Source organism: Chiloscyllium plagiosum, unplaced genomic scaffold, assembly GCF_037043375.1.
Source record: "Chiloscyllium plagiosum isolate Xiang-an unplaced genomic scaffold, Cpla_swu_hap1 HiC_scaffold_8, whole genome shotgun sequence".
In the NCBI taxonomy this organism is placed as follows: Eukaryota; Metazoa; Chordata; class Chondrichthyes; order Orectolobiformes; family Hemiscylliidae; genus Chiloscyllium; species Chiloscyllium plagiosum.
In genome coordinates, this window is record NW_028270146.1 from 2,277,138 (window position 1) to 2,293,620 (window position 16,483).

A 16,483-nucleotide genomic window follows, 5' to 3' on the forward strand; every position below is an offset into this window, starting at 1 on the left:
AAAGCATAGGTCGGCAGATTTTGGAAAAGTGTGAATGTAGTAGGGTTGTTATAATGGGTGACTTTAACTTTCCCAATATTGATTGGAACCTCCTTCGAGCAGTTGGTTTGGAAGGAGCTGTTTTTGTAAGGTGTGTTCAGGAGGGTTTCCTAACTCAGTCCGTTGACAGGCCGACGAGGGGAGAGGCCATTTTGGATTTGGTGCTCGGCAATGAGCCAGGACAGATGTCAGATCTTGCGGTGGGAGAGTATTTTGGTGATAGTGACCACAACTGCCTCACATTCTACATAGCTATGGAGAAGGAGAGAAGCAGGCACAATGGGAGGATATTTAATTGGGGAAGAGGAAACTATGGTACTATCAGACGTGAGTTGGGAACCATGGACTGGGAGCAAATGTTCCATGGAACGGGCACTATAGACATGTGGAAACTGTTTAAGGAACAGTTGTTGTGAGTGATGCATAAGTGTGTTCCTCTGAGACAGGCAAGAAGGGGTAGGCTAAAGGAACCTTGGATGATGAGAGTGGAGGAGCTTCTCATCAAAAGAAAGAAGGCAGCTTATGTAAGGTGGAGGAAGCAAGGGTCTTGCTCAGCTCTACAGGATTACAGGCAGGCGAGGAAGGAGCTCTGAGGAGAGCCAGGAGGGTGCACGAAAAAGGCTTGGCAGGAAGGATTAGGGAGAATCCAAAGGCATTTTACACGTATTTGAGGAATAAGAGAATGATTAAAGAAAGAGTGGGACCGATCAGGGATAGCAGAGGGAACTTGTGTGTAGAGTCTGAGGAGGTAGAGGTAGCCCTAAACGAGTTTTTTGCTTCTGTCTTTACTAAAGAAAAGGACCTTGTAGTGAATGAAACCATTGAGGAGCAGGTAAGCATGCTGGAACGGATAGAGACTGAGGAAACTGATGTGCTGAAAGTTTAGACAAACATTAAGATTAACAAGTCGCCAGGGCCAGACCAGATTTGTCCTCGGCTGCTTTGGGAAGCGAGAAATGTGATTGCTTCGCCACTTGTGAAGATCTTTGCATCCTCACTCTCCACTGGAGTCGTACCTGAGGACTGGAGAGAGGCAAATGTAATTCCTCTCTTCAAGAAAGGAAATAGGGAAATCCCCAGCAATTACAGACCAGTCAGTCTCACGTCTGTCGTCTGCAAGGTGTTAGAAAGGATTCTGAGGGATAGGATTTATGACCATCTGGAAGAGCATGGCTTGATTAAATGCAGTCAGCACGGCTTTGTGAGGGGCAGGTCATGCCTCACAAACCTTCTCGAGTTCTTTGAGGATGTTACTAGAAAAGTTGATGAGGGTCGAGCGGTGGATGTGGTGTATCTGGACTTCAGCAAGGCATTTGATAAGGTTCCCCATGGTAGGTTCATTCACAAGGTCAGGAGGAATGGGATACAGGGAAATGTAGCTGTCTGGATACAGAATTGGCTGGTCGACAGAAGACAGAGAGTGGTAGTGGAAGGAAAGTATTCTGCCTGGAAGTCAGTGGTGAGTGGTGTTCCACAGGGCTCTGTTCTTGGGCCTCTACTGTTTGTAATTTTTATTAATGACTTGGATGAGGGGATTGAAGGATGGCTCAGCAAGTTTTCAGATGACACAAAGGTTGGAGGTGTCGTTGACAGTATAGAGGGCTGTTGTAGGCTGCAGCGTGACATTGACAGGATGCAGAGATGGGCTGAGTGGTGGCAGATGGAGTTCAACCTGGATAAATGCGAGGTGATGCATTTTGGAAGGTCAAACTTGAAAGGATTAAAGACAGGATTCTTGGCAGTGTGGAGGAACAGCGGGATCTTGGTGTGCAGGTACATAGATCCCTTAAAATGGCCACCCAAGTGGATAGGGTTGTTAAGAAAGCATATGATGTTTGGCTTTCATTAACAGGGGGATTGAGTTTAAAAGCCATGAGATCTTGTTGCAGCTCTATAAAACTTTGGTTAGACCGCACTTGGAATACTGTGTCCAGTTCTGGTCGCCCTATTATAGGAAAGATGTGGATGCTTTGGAGAGGGTTCAGAGGAGGTTTACCAGGATGCTGCCTGGAATGGAGGGCTTATCTTACGAAAAGAGGTTGACTGAGCCCGACTTTTTCCATTGGAAAAAAGAAGGAAGAGAGGGGACCTAATTGAGGTGTACAAGATAATGAGAGGCATAGATAGAGTCGATAGCCAGAGTCTTTTTCCCAGGGCAGAAATTGTTAACACGAGGGGTCATAGTTTTAAGCTGTTTGGCGGAAAGTATTGAGGGTATGTCAGAGGCGGGTTCTTTACGCAGAGAGTTGTGAGAATATGGAATGCGTTGCCAGCAGCAGTTGTGGAAGCGAGGTCATTGGGGATATTTAAGAGACTGCTGGACATGCATATGGTCACAGAAATTTGAGGGTTCGCACATTAGGTTTACCTTACATGAGGATCAATGGTCAGCACAACATTGTGGGCTGAAGGGCCTGTTCTATGCTGTACTGTTCTATGTTCTCTGGTGTTATATCTTCTGCAATTGTAGGAGAAGGTGCCGTGGGGAGTGGAGGGGTGTTGGGAATCAAGGAGAGGTGATCAGGAAGGAATGGCCCCTGTGGAAGGCTGTCATGGAAAGGGGCGTAGTGGTGGGGGAGGGGGGGGTGGAGATAAGTGTCTGGTGGTTGCACCCTCCTGGAGGTGGCAGAAATGGCAGCTAATGATGTGGAGGCTGGTAGGATGATAGGACACAGGGGCCCTTATCATTGTGGGAGGGAGTGGGGGGGGGGAATGACGGCTGAAATGCAGGAGATGGGTCAGACCCAATGAGGGCGCTGTCAACCACGGTCCTGGGGAATCCTCAGATCAGGCAAATTTGGACACTTCTGAGGACCCCAGCAGAAGGTGGCATCATCAGAACAAGATGTGAGACAGAGAAACTGTGTGAATGGGATAGAGTGAGGAGGAAGTAAAGAGTGAGGTGGAAGTAAAGTCCAGGTAACTGTGGGAGTTGGTAGGTTTAGAGTGGATATTGGTTGCCAGCCTGTCCCCATTGTTTCTCTCCCACTCTCTCTCAATGTTGCAGAAGCTGCTGTCCACACACTCTCGTACTGTTGCAGACACTGAAATGCAGAATCCAGGTCTGGACATGAAGTTTGAGGTTGGATGGAGGAGGTCAGGAAAATATGTTCCCATTGTGAACTAGAGGGCACAGATGTCAACCAATTGGCAAAGGAAGCCATGGAGCTGTGATGAATACTTTCTCATTTAGTGAGTGGTTAGGATCTGAATGTACTAGCCACCTTGGGTGAGAGACTGTGGTGTTGTAGTAATGTTACTAATGCCTTGTGACATAGGTTCAAGTCAATGAACAACATCTAGCATTGAAAGCTGCTCTGTGATTATGACTGAGTTTCATTTTAAAGCTTATCTTGTTCACTAATAACCTTCAGGGAAGGAATCTGCCATCCTTACCCGGTCTGACTTACACGTGACTCCAGACCCACAGCAATGTGGTTGACTCTAATTGTGCAGTAAAATAACCTGGCAAAGCTCATTTTTAAAGGTAATTAAGGATGGGCAATAAATGTTCACCTTGACATTGATGCCAATCCTATGAAAGAATAAATAAAATACTAGAGAGTGTGATGGAGGCAGCATCAATTGAGGCTTTCAAATGACAACTTGATCAAAGGGTAACAGCAGGGGAGCGGAACATGATGAATTGATTCTTCAATGACCATATTAGGCCATTTGGTCCATCAAGTGTGCACTGTGGTCATGGCTGATATGATTCTAAACCAATTCTCCTGCCTTCTTTCCTGTATTCATTAATCCTCTTAATAATCAAGAAACAAACCTCCAATATCACCTCCTTCTGTGCTGTAAGCATTCTCTGAGTCTACCAAATGCCTGAATTCACAGAGAGTTTATCTGCACCTTGTAAGATAGGGCCAGGAAGTAGAAAATGGTATGTTTGCGTTTCTTGGAAGGGGATTGAGTTGAAGAATAAGGAATTGCTGCTGTGATTACTTAGATCCTTGATGAGTTGTGAACACAATTATTGAACATAGTATTTGTCCTGTTCCCTCAGCAGACTCTTGCAAGAGAGGATGTCCTGCAAAGGTTCACTAGATACCATGCTCAGGTGAGAAAACCTGCCCTTTGAGGAGAAATTGAGACCCATATGTGTTTGTATTCCCCAGAATTTTTACCTCTCATGCTTCTCTACTCCAGAGAATATAAAAAGGATTAATCGAGGAACCTTCATTGCATTCCCTCTATGGTAAGTATATTATCCTTCCTTAGATAAGGAGACCAACACTGGAGTCAACACAAAGCTGAGGTCTCACCAAGTCTCTATAATACTGCAGCAACTCCTGAACTCAAATCCCATTGTGATGAAGAACAATGCACTATTGATCTTCCCAATTACTTGTTGCACTTGCATGCTAGCTTTTAGTGACTCTTGGAGGTGGACACCCAGGTCCTTTTGCACACCTGCACTGCCCAACCTCTTACCATGAAAGAAATCTTCTGCCTTGCTGTACTTTTTTAATCAAAGAGAATAGATGAGACAGAGCCACCGTGACGAGGTGGAGACAACTGAAAGGAATGACATCTCGAAGAAGTGCAGTTGACATGACATGCAATGTACAAATGGACAGTTGAGGAGGGAACAGTCAAGAGTAGAAAACTAATTGTTGTCAGTGATTCCATCCACTGGGAGGAGAATAGAGAATGAGCTATTTCCAAAACCACCCTCATGAGTCCCAGATGGTGTGGTGTCTCTCTCAGTGTCAGAGCAAAGAAAGGCATAGAGTATTCCCCAGTGGGAAAGGTCAGAGTTAGAAACTGTGATACTCAACAGTACAACAAGAGCAGGAAACAAGGTCCTATGGGAACATCTCAGGAGTTAGTGAGGAAGTTAAAAAGCAGGATCTTGAAGGGAAACACTGTTTGAGGCATGGCCCAGGACAGAGGATTTAGGATTTATTAAACATTAGATCAGTCTCTTCTCATTCTTTGATCATCCTCTAATTCAGTCTATCCCCTTCTGAACAATGAGGCACTCCCTCAGTACTACCCCTCTGAACAATGAGGCACTCCCTCAGTACTGCCCCTCTGACAATGAGGCACTCCTTCAGTACTACCCCTCTGACAATGAGGCACTCCTTCAGTACTACCCTTCGGACAATGAGGCACTCCCTCAGTACTGCCCATCTGACAATGAGGCACTCCCTCCGTACTGCCCCTCTCTGACAATGAGGCACTCCCTCCGTACTGCCCCTCTGACAATGAGGCACTCCTTCAGTACTGCCCCTCTGACAATGAGGCACTCCTTCAGTACTGCCCCTCTGACAATGAGGCACCCCCTCAGTACTGCCCCTCTGACACTTAGACATATATTGAAGAAAATAAACTTTGAGGGTAAATGTAAGCAATATCAAAATGGACAGTAAGAGCTTCTTGAAATATAGAAATGAAAGTGACAGATCAAAGTGAATACAGACCCCTTTGAAAATGACACTGGGGAATCCAGGAAATGGCAGAAGAATTGCATAAATGTCTTAAAGACTTGGATAAGGAATGTGTATGTAATAAAGCCAAGTTTGTGGATGGCACAAAAATAGGTGGTAAGGCAAGTAGTGAAGGCTGACACAGAGAGTCTGCAGAGGGATACATACAGATTAAGGGAGTCAGAAAAATCTTGGCAGAAGGAATATAATGTGGAAAAAGTGAGGTCTTGCACTTTGGCAGGAAGAATAAAAGAGCTGAAGGTTATTTAAATAGAGACAGACTGCAGAAAGCAATAAAACAGAGAAATCTCATCTATGAATCACAAAAACTTCACTGGTAATAGGGAAGGCAATTAGAACATTGCCCTTTATTTCAAAGAGAATGGAATATAAAAATAGGGAGGTCTTGTTAAAACTGTACAAGGCACTAGTCACAGAGTCATAGAGATGTACAGCATGGAAACAGACCCTTCAGTCCAACTCATCCATGCCGACCAGATATCCCAACCCAATCTAGTCCCACATGCCAGCACTTGGCCCATATCCCTCCAAAACCTTCCTAGTCAAATATCCATCCAGATGCCTTTTAAATGTTGTAATGATACCAGCCTCCACCACATCCTCTGGCAGTTCATTCCATACATGCACCACCCTCTGCGTGAAAAAGTTGCCCCTTAGGTCTCTTTTATATCTTTCCCCTCTCACCTTAAACCTATGCCCTCTAGTTCTGGACTCCCCCACCCCAGGGAAAAAACTTTGTCTATTTATCCTACCCATGCCCCTCATAATTTTATAAACCTCTATAAGGTCACCCCTCAGCCTCCGACACTTCAGGGAAAACAGCCCCAGCCTGTTCAGCCTCTCCCTATAGTTCAAATCCTCCAACCCTGGCAATATCCTTGTAAATCCTTTTTGAACCCATTCAAATTTCACAACATCTTTCCTATAGCAGGGAGACCAGAATTGCATGCAGTATTCTAATAGTGGTCTGACCAATGTCCGGTATAGCTGCAACATGACCTCCCAACTCCTATATTTAATGCACTGACCAATAATTGCAAGCATACCAAACTATCCTATCTGTGGTCACATACCACAGCTGGAATGAGGGGAACAGGTTTGGGCCTCCTTATCTTAGGAAAGATATTCTGGTGCTGGAGGAGGTCCAGAGAAGATTCACCAGGCTGATACCAGGCATGGAGTGACTGTCTTATTAGGAGAGGTTGAGCCTGTACTCACTGGTGTTTAGAAGAATGAGAAAGGACCTTATTGCAACATAGAAGATTCTCAGTGGACTTCACAGGGTGGCTGTGGAGAGGTTGCTTCTCCTTGTGAAAATTTCTAGGTCCAGAGGGTCGCTTAGGGTGACTATATTGGTCCAATGGGAGATGTGAAACAGATGCCTTTAAACTCTAACCGGTGTCGAGCCAGGCTGTGTACTGATCTGACAGTGTTTACAGTCCACCTGACTGCGAGTGTCTGCTTCAAAACAGCAACTACCTTTCTGTGCTCATACTAAATACCATCTAGATGGAAAACTCTTTAACCTGAAAACAGCTCCAGTCCAAACCTAAACTGACTATCATTGATACAATTTGGAGGTGCCCATGTGGGACTGGGGTGTACAAAGTTAAAAATTACCTCAACCACCGGATGAAGGAGCGTCGCTCCAAAAGCTAGTGCTTCCAATTAAACCTGTTGGACTATAACCTGGTGTTGTGTGATTTTTAACCATTGATATAATTGATGTACATTTTGCAGATGAGTGCATTGACATTATCCCCTCTGCACCATCTCCTCCATCAGTTCCTATTTTCCCAACTTCCCAATGGCCAACATTCCATAGGAGGACAAAGAAACTGTGTCAAGCACATTTTGCTGCTTTCCTTGAAGAACAGAAACATTAATATTAATCGCTTGGTACGTTAAATTTGTGTCCTTTGTCTATTGCACCTTCTGGATCTAGTTTCTTCTTAGTTACTCTTTTAACATTCACAATTTAAAAAAAATCTTTAATTGTCCTTCATTGTTCGAGGGAGAGCCCCTCCAGCTCTCTAGGCTCTCCACGCAACTGATCTCCTTTATCTTCTGCATCCCTTTCCATACCATTTGCACTCTTCCTCAAGTGTGGAGCCCAGAACTGAACACAAAATTCCGGATTAACCAGTGATTTTCAGAGGTTAAAGCAAATTCTTTAATTTTATTCCATTTCTGTATTTGTAAAGTCTAGGACATTGGACAATTAGACTCCACTGTTATTGATAACAAACATTTTCTACTTTGCAAAAACTATATGATTGGCTCTCAGGTATCTGAACGGCTTGAGGTTAGCAACAAGTTAGAGAGAAACCTTCAGATCTCTCCAGGTTCAGGAGCATCCCACTGTTCTCTGCAGCAAAAGCCATTTTAAGCCTGGAGAAAATCAGTTTACCTTTCTTTCCACAATTGCTCTAAGCTATGGATTGTAATTCATATACATCAGACACCTTTTACAAGTTCCAGTCACCCTGTGGCTCCTGCAAACCAATGGAAGCATCTAGAGGGGAAGACCAAGAAGCAGCATTCTGACCAGCCTAAGGAGCACCTCAGCAGATCCTGAGACCAAATGTGGCTGAACTGCTTTCAATCTGTTCCTCTGCTCAGAACGCCCATGTTAATTTTCCTGTGTTGTATGGGCGTGTATCTGTGTCTGTGCCTGTGTACGTGTGCGTGCGTGTGTGTCTATGTGTGTGTGTGCCTTTGCCTGTGTCTGTGTGCGTGTGTGTGTGTGCGTGCATGTGTGCGTGCGTGTGTGTGTGCGTGTGTGTGTGCGTGTGTGTGTGCGTGTGTGTGTGTGTATCTAAGGAGGGGCTTATAGGGGGTTAGAGCTTTAACTAGTAGAGTTAGATGCTGACAGTTCATATTTTTCACCTGTAGCTACAGTCGACTTGCTGGTAATATATAGCCATTTTTGTTAAGAACAGAAACCTGATCTGTGCTTTCTGTTAACCTGGATCTAAAAATCAGATAAATTGGGGAATTCTGTGTTTTTAAATAAAAATCTTTAACTTTTATGACAATGCGAAAGGCTTGATTTCTAACAGGTGAGGTCTAACATGGCACATACTGACCAGTCACCTAGAGAGGGTTCCCATCACTTTGTTCTGTAAATTTATCAGCAAACAGGGTAAAAGATTGTGTGACTTACCCCAGCATTCCAGCAGTCAGAAAGACAACCCACAGGTGACCCAAGTTAAGTGTGAATGTGAAAGTCACCATTCCTGCGAAGGCCAGGAAGTAAACCACTGATGTTGTTTGTCTAAGAGAAAAGGTAAAAGATGAGCAGTTTAAGAGAATTGCTGTTGTACTGGCTTCCCATATCTAACAATGATGTGTTAGTATTTGTGAACTTTCCACAGGCAAAGTACATCACTGATGGTTACTTGCCCACCCATTCCCACTTGGTGGCTTGGTTTATCTTCATCTGTAGGTCTCTTGGAAGATTCCTACTTCAGGCATGTTCATGAGGTGTGAAATGGTCTTGATCTGCTTCATCCAATGACCAGTTCACTCTGCTAAAGAAGAACTGTAGCTTCCGTCCTGCAATGCCCATCAGTGATGGTAATTACCCTGGAACTGTCTTCCTTTTTAAAGGAAGCTGCCACAAATATCATCAGCTATATTATTGTCAAGGGAATAAACAGTAAAGCAGACATCCTGTATTGACATGAGCCACACAAACCATCCTACATCACACACAACAGTTAAAAGAATCCCATTCGTCTTGTCCAGTCAGTCTAGCACACAAGGTTCTGCCTCTGTTCACTCTGACTTCATGCAGCCCAATAGCCCATGGTTGTGCAGAGCAGGAGATGTTTGTGTTTAATATCTGGGGCAGTGCATTCAAACAGAGGCCAAGATCTCACACTCAGCCTTTTGAAGGAAATTCCTAGTCAAGCAGTTAGCTGTATTAGCATTGCTTTGTTACATGAAAGCATTCAGCAGCCTGGCGAAGTACCGACGTGCTGTTCCGCAGAGTAGTACGATGCAGGGTCGTGCACTGCGATGCTCCAACCGCCGGATTCCCGATCTCAGCTGGACCACCAAAGGCAAGGGCACTGAGTAGAGAAGAGGGGAAAATCGAGGAAGTCAACTTGTGGTCCTCCTAGCACCCAGTTAGAAAGTGGATGGAACTGTTCTAACAAGAAAGAATAATCTCTGTTACACTGAGTCCCAGTGAAGGGACTGCTATCACACCAATTAACCACAAGAAACACTGAAGAGGCCTAGAGGCTTCTCTGCCTAATCTCTCTCAACCAAAGGGTTGAGCTGGCAAGGGGAAGAAAGGAAAGCCTAAGAGGGAATGAAACAAAAATGTAATGGAACAGCTCCCATCAGAGTGTGCGAGCAATCGTTCCCCACCACAGTGAGTGGTCAGCTCCTATTACAGCAAGGAAGTGGTTGGTCTTCCGCTCTGAGCATACCAAAGTGGCACATGGTAAACTTACCATACTCAGTAGCTTGCTGCCCAAGGGAGTGAAGATGTCATCACTGCCCATCGTCCTCCCTCTGCTCCTCCTCCAAATTTACAGCAAGAGATGAGCCAGCCCAGCACCCACCCTCTCCCCCTCCCATCCAACACCAGATGGAACCCGGAATCAGTCATGCTGTGTTCCGCAGCATCCAGATTGTAGCCTGCTTGCACCAGTCATAACAGATGTCACTGACTCTGCCAGTCCTGTTAAACGGAGATGCACAAAACACTCAGGAAAGCTAAGCGTTAGTGGCACATTCAGAAATATACAGAGACATCTATTCATGGAAAATTTGAGCAACAGGTATATGCAAAAAAACACATTTTTATATTAATGCCATCTTTAATGGTAAATGGAAATTTCCACAAAGTAATAGAGTCATACAGCATGGAAACAGACTCTTCATTCCAAGTAGTCCACACTAAACATGTTCCCAAACTAAACTAGTCCCATTTATCCACATTTGGCTCATATCCCTCCAAACCTTTCCTATTCATGTACTTATCCAAATGTCTGTTAAATGTTGCAACTGTATCTCATCCACTATTTCCTCTAAGTTCATTCCACACATGAACTACCACCTGTGGCAAAATGTTGACCTTTGCATCCTTTGTAAAACTTTCTCGTCTCACCTTAAAAATATGCCCCCTAGTTTTGAACTCCCCGACGCTAGGGAAAACACCCTTGCTATTCACCTTATCTATGTCCCTCATGATTTTATAAACCTCTATAATGTTATACCCTAACCTCCTTTGCTCCATTAAAAGATGTCCCAGCCTATCTAGTCTATTTTTATATCCCAAACCTTCCATTCCCAGTAACATCCTCGTAAATCTTTTCTGAACACTCTCCAGTTTAATAATATCCTTTCTAATAAAGGGGTGCCTAGAACTGCACATGGTACTCTAGAAAATGTCACACCGACGTCCTGTATAATCAGAACATGATATCCCAACTCCTATGGTCAAAGGTATGAGCAATGAAGGCAACTATGCTAAATGGCTTCTTAACGACCCTGTCTACCTGTGATGCAAATTTCAAACAATTATGTACCTGAACCCTTTTGGTTAAAAACCTATGATCATTCTCACTGTCTCCTTTCTGAGTCCAGCTTTTCCTTCAGAATTTGTAGGTCTCTCAGGTCTCTCTGCTGTACAATACTACCCAGGGCCCTGCCATTAATTGTATAGGTTCTGCCCTTGTTTGTTTTACCAAAATACAACACCTTGCATTTATCCAAATGAAACTCCATCTGTCACTCCTCAGCTCATTGGCCAAATTGCTCAAGATCTCTTTGTAATCTTAGATAAACTTCTTCACTGTCCATATGTTTCACACAGTGACACATAAAACATCAATATAAATGGAACTGGGAGGTCCTCGTGTCATGGGCATGTCACTGGGTTAGGAATGAAAACTCTAGCATCTCAGGACAATGTTTCAAATTGCACCATAGGCAGAGAGTGGAATTTGAATTGAATTTGACTAATGTCAATTGTCATAAAAACCCATTTGGGATTCACTAATGTCTGTTATTGAAGGAAATCTGCCATCCTTGCCTGGTCTGGCCCACATGCGAACCAGACCCATAATAATGGGGTTCACTCTCAAATGCCCTTTGGGCAATTAGGGATGGGCAATAAATGCTGGCCTAGGCAATGGGTACCTGTTTTCTTTTAATGAATATAAATAAATTAATCTGATAAATGAGTGTGCCAAACAACACATTTGAACTGTTGTGCATGTAAACAATACTGGTGCATCAATGTAACAACTGCTTTTAAGATTGCGCAGTTCAGCTCAGTAAATAAATGATCTGTCTGTACAGGAGTGAGCCAATGAATATCAGAATAGCCAAGGCTCCAACCGAACCAGGGCAGATAGGTGCTCTCATGTGTATGTTGCCAAACCACATTCCAGAAGGGAAGCTTGTAAACTCAGCCCAGTCTCCATTAAATTAGCTAATCTCAATTGGGGAAAGAGATTAATGCTACTGTAGGAGTCAGAAGGGGTGCAAAAATGCAAGAAAAACCAGGAATCCCACTGGCATCTGTGCTCACTGACCCCTGCAGAAAAATGCAGATATGTGTATTGGGGGAAGAGCATCTCACACTCACCCTCCTTAATGACATTCACAGTCTAATAGCGTTTTAAGAATAGATGATGGCACCAGTGACTAGATTAGAGTGGTGCTGGAAAAGCACAGCAGGTCAGGCAGCATTATGAGGAACAGAAAAATTGACATTTCAGCGCGCTTCATCAGGAATGAAGTCAGGGAGCCTCCAGTGTGGAGACCTGCTCCAGTGAGCCAATGGCCTGTGTGCGTAACTGCAGCCTTTGAGGATGAGAAATAATTCTCAGAATTATTAAAGGCCATTGCCAAATGAGTGCTGATGAAATTGAACTGTTACTGATCCATATTTGAGGAGTTGAACAATAGACTGATGGCAGAACAGTACTGTTTGCTGAAATCTACAGTAAGTTAATCCACTTTTTTTTATATTCAGACACAATACCTGTTCACTATTAGCTGAAGATACTGCCTTCAATTAAAACATTTCTAAAAATATTAATAGAGGGATTGTATCAAATGTAAGATGATCTCAACTAATTTGAAGGAAAGTACAACTATTTGGTTACAACAAGATTTTGCATAAACACAATCAAGAGTACACAAAGTTTTGTAAAAGCCACACCCTGACAGACATCTTGTTTTTGTCTAATATAGAACCAAGGACTGAGATATGAAAACAACTACCCAGAGAACGAGGAGACAGTGAGATAGAGATTCATCCGGAAGCGATGAGTTGATGAGATAGAGAAGTCAGACAGATCCCTCAAGGAATACAAAGAAAGCGGGAAAGAACTTAAATGTTAAAGAGGTCTAAAAGGGTCCATGAAATGGCCTGGGAAAATCCCAAGGCTTTTTCTACCTCCATAAGGAACAAGAAGGTAGTTGGGGAAAGCACAGGCCCACTTAAGGTCGGGGGAGGGGGGGAATTTATGCACAGAATTGGAGGAAGTGGGTGAGGTCCTCAACAAATACTTTACATCAGTATTCACAAAGGAGAAGGACATGATGAACGGTGAGTCTAAAGAGGTACGTTGATATTCTGGGACATGTTGATATAGGAAAGGTGGTGTTGGGTGTTTGAAGAAACATTAAGGTAGAAAGTCCCCAAGAACTGATGGGATCTATCCCAGAATGCGAGGAGGAGATTGTTGGGGCTTTGTATGAAATCTTTGTACCCTCCTTAGTTACAGGAGAGGTCCCAGAGGACTGGAGAATAGTCAACGTTGTTCCTTTGTTTAAGAAGGGCAACAGGGACAATCCAGGAAATGACAGGCCGGAGAGCCTTATGTCAGTGGTAGGGACTTCTTAAAACAAAGACTTGGAGCTAAAGGCAGGAATTTTCTGCTGAACTTGTGTCAGGCTGCAACGAGAGCACTTTGTCCAATTCTGGTCACCATACTTCAGGAAGAATATGACAGTCCTCAAGGGAAAGCAGAGGAGATTTACCAAAATGTTCCAACGATGGAACAGCTTAGTTACATGGTTATGATGAAGTGGCTAGGGTTGTTTGACTGTTTAGACAAGGTAGAGATAGAAAATTTGTTCTCCCTATACAAATGAAGCAAGACTGCATTATTCCTGTACTCAATTCCTGTTGTAATAATGGGCTATGTTCCATTAGCCCTCCCAGTAGCTTGCTGCACCTGCAGGTTAGCTTCAGTGGCTTATCAAAGAGGTCACCAGCTCCTTGTGAACACCTGCACTGTCCAACCTCTTACCATTTCAGTAAGACTCTGCACATCTGCTCCTTCTACAAAAGTGGATGACCTCACATTCTTCCACATGATTTTCCACCTCTTATCTTCTTGTCCAATCGCTAAGCCTGTCCAAAACCTCCTGAAGCTATTTTACATCTTCTTCACAATGTCTATCAAACCCCTTCCTACCTTCTTTTTGAAGTTCCTCAATTCTGAAACCAGTCTTGTGAATTGTTCCTGCACTCTCTCCAGTGCCTTCACGTCCTCCCTAAAGTATGCTAGGATGCCGTATGCTTTATGAACCATATTCCCAACCTATCACACCACATTTAATGATTTAGACACATGTGCACTCAGGTCCCTGTGATACTGAACACCAAATGGAGTTGTGCATCCTTTAGTTTATATTGTATCACAATCAAATGAACCATTTCACATTTCTCCACACTGAATTATCAGGGAGAAAATCCTGGACATTCTACGATTGAACAATAAGACTTAATTATGTCAATCATCATGACAATTTAGTTCATTATACTCTGCTAGATTTTTGCCCACTTACTCAACCTATCAACATAGGGAGGCTAGCCAATGTGGTACTGTTCTTTAAGAAGAGAGGAAGGTATACAGCAGGAAACTAGAGGCTGGTAAGTTGACCCTCCCTGTGGAGGAACTAATGGAAGCAATTCTGTGGGACAGAATTATTCTGCACTTGGAGAAGCAAGGATTAATCAACAGCATAACAATTCCTAACAATTTAGGGGAGGCAATGGCCTAGTGGTATTATCAGTGGACTGTTAATCTAGAGACCCAGGTAATATTCTGGGGACCTGGGTTTGAATCCTCCACAGCAGATGGTGGAATCTGAATTTGGAATCTGAATTCAATAAAATTCTGGAATTAAGACCCTAATGATGACCATGAATCCAAAACTGCTTGTTGGAAAGACCCATCTGTCATCAGCAAATGTAGTGACCTCTTCTAAGTCATTGATAATAGAATTGCGAATAGTTGAGGCTGACCATTCCTGGGCACCTCCACTCATTGCATCTTGCCATCTAGAAAATGTACCATTTATCTCTACTATTCCCAAAGTCAAATACTATTTCTCCTTCACAAAATATCTTGATTCTGCCTGACTGCATTAACATTTCAACGTGCCCTGCTAATACTTCCTTCATGATGGATTCTTAAAATTTTCCCTATGACAAATGTTAGGCTAATAGGTCAGAGATTTCCCAATTCCCATTTCCCTTCTTTTTGAACAATAGAGTTACATTTGCTATTTTCTAATCTGATGGGTACATTCTTGAATCAAGGGAATTTTGGAAAATTAAAACAATTGAATCTACAATATCAGCAAGCACTTCTTTTAAGAGCTCAGAATGAAGTCCAACAGAAACTGGGGACATGTCAGATTTTAGTTCTAATATTTTCTCAGGACCTATTCCCTGGTGATTGCAATTGTTTGAAGGGAGGCAGTGCTGAAGTGGCAATGTCATGGGACTGATAATCCAGAGTCTCAGAGTAATGTTCTGGACATGGCTTCAAATCCCACAATGGTAGATGGTAAGAGTTGAATTCAATAAAACTCTGGAATTAAGAATCTAATGGGGACCAGCTAACCATCATTGGTTGCTATCAAAAAACATTCTGGTTCACTAATGTCCTTTTAGGAGGGAAATCCGTCATCTTTACATAGTTTGGCCTACACGCAACTCCAGACCCACAGCAATGTGACTGACTATGTGGGGCAGTTAGGATTGGGCAATAAATACTGACCTAGCCAGTAATAGCCACAACCCACGAGTGATTAAAAATTAAAGTTGTCTGTCAAACACATGATGGATTGGAACCTTCTTTCATTTCTGTTTGCCAGCCATAATGGATTCCATCCACTTAGAGTTATAGAGTCATAGAGATGTACAGCATGGTAACAGACCATTTGGTCCAACCCGTCCATGCCGACCAGATATCCCAAACCAAAACTAGTCCCACCTGCCAGCACCCAGCCCATATCCCTCCAAACCCTTTCTATTCATATACCTATCCAGATGCCTTCTAAATGTTGCAATTGTACCAGCCTCCACCACCTCCTCTGGCAGCTCATTCCATACACGTACCACCCTCTGTGTGAAAAAGTTGCCCCTTAGGTCTCTTTTATATCTTTCCCCTCTCACCCTAAACCAATGCCCTCTAGTTCTGGACTTCCCCACACCAGGGAAAAGACTTTGTCTGTTTATCCTATCCATGCCCCTCATAATTTTTTAAACCTTTATAAGGTCACCCCTCAGCCTCCGATGCTCCAGGGAAAACAGTCCAAGGCTATTCAACCTCTCTCTATAGCTCAATTCCTCCAACCCTGGCAACATCCTTGTAAATCTTTTCTGAACCTTTCCAAGTTTTACAACATCCTTGCAATAGAAAGGAGACCAGAACTGCACGCAATATTCCAACAGTGGCCTAACCAATGTCCTGTACAGCCGCAACATGATCTACCAACTCCTATACTCAATACTTTGACCCCGATAAAGGAAAGCATACCAAACGCCTTCTTCACTATCCTATCGACCTGCGACTCCACTTTCAAGGAGTTATGAACCTGTACTCCAAGGTCTCTTTGTTCAGCAACATTCCCCAGGACCTTACCATTAAGTGTATAAGTCCTGCTCAGATTTGCTTTCCCAAAATGCCGCACCTCGCATTTATCTGAATTAA

At 43.5% G+C, this 16,483-nt stretch overlaps 1 protein-coding gene across 2 annotated transcripts in view; it reads right to left on the bottom strand.

Annotated features, from left to right (window-relative positions):
- Positions 1–16,483, bottom strand: part of flvcr2a (FLVCR choline and putative heme transporter 2a) — a 200,537-nt gene that overhangs the window by 76,531 nt on the left and 107,523 nt on the right. For both annotated transcript variants that reach the window (XR_015757816.1, XM_087989531.1), the window contains exon 6: positions 8,668–8,778. Coding sequence is in view for 1 of the 2 variants with exons in the window: in XM_087989531.1 (XP_087845657.1) it covers positions 8,668–8,778 (111 nt within the window). In the remaining variant the exon portion in view is untranslated. The remainder of the gene's footprint in view (positions 1–8,667; positions 8,779–16,483) is intronic.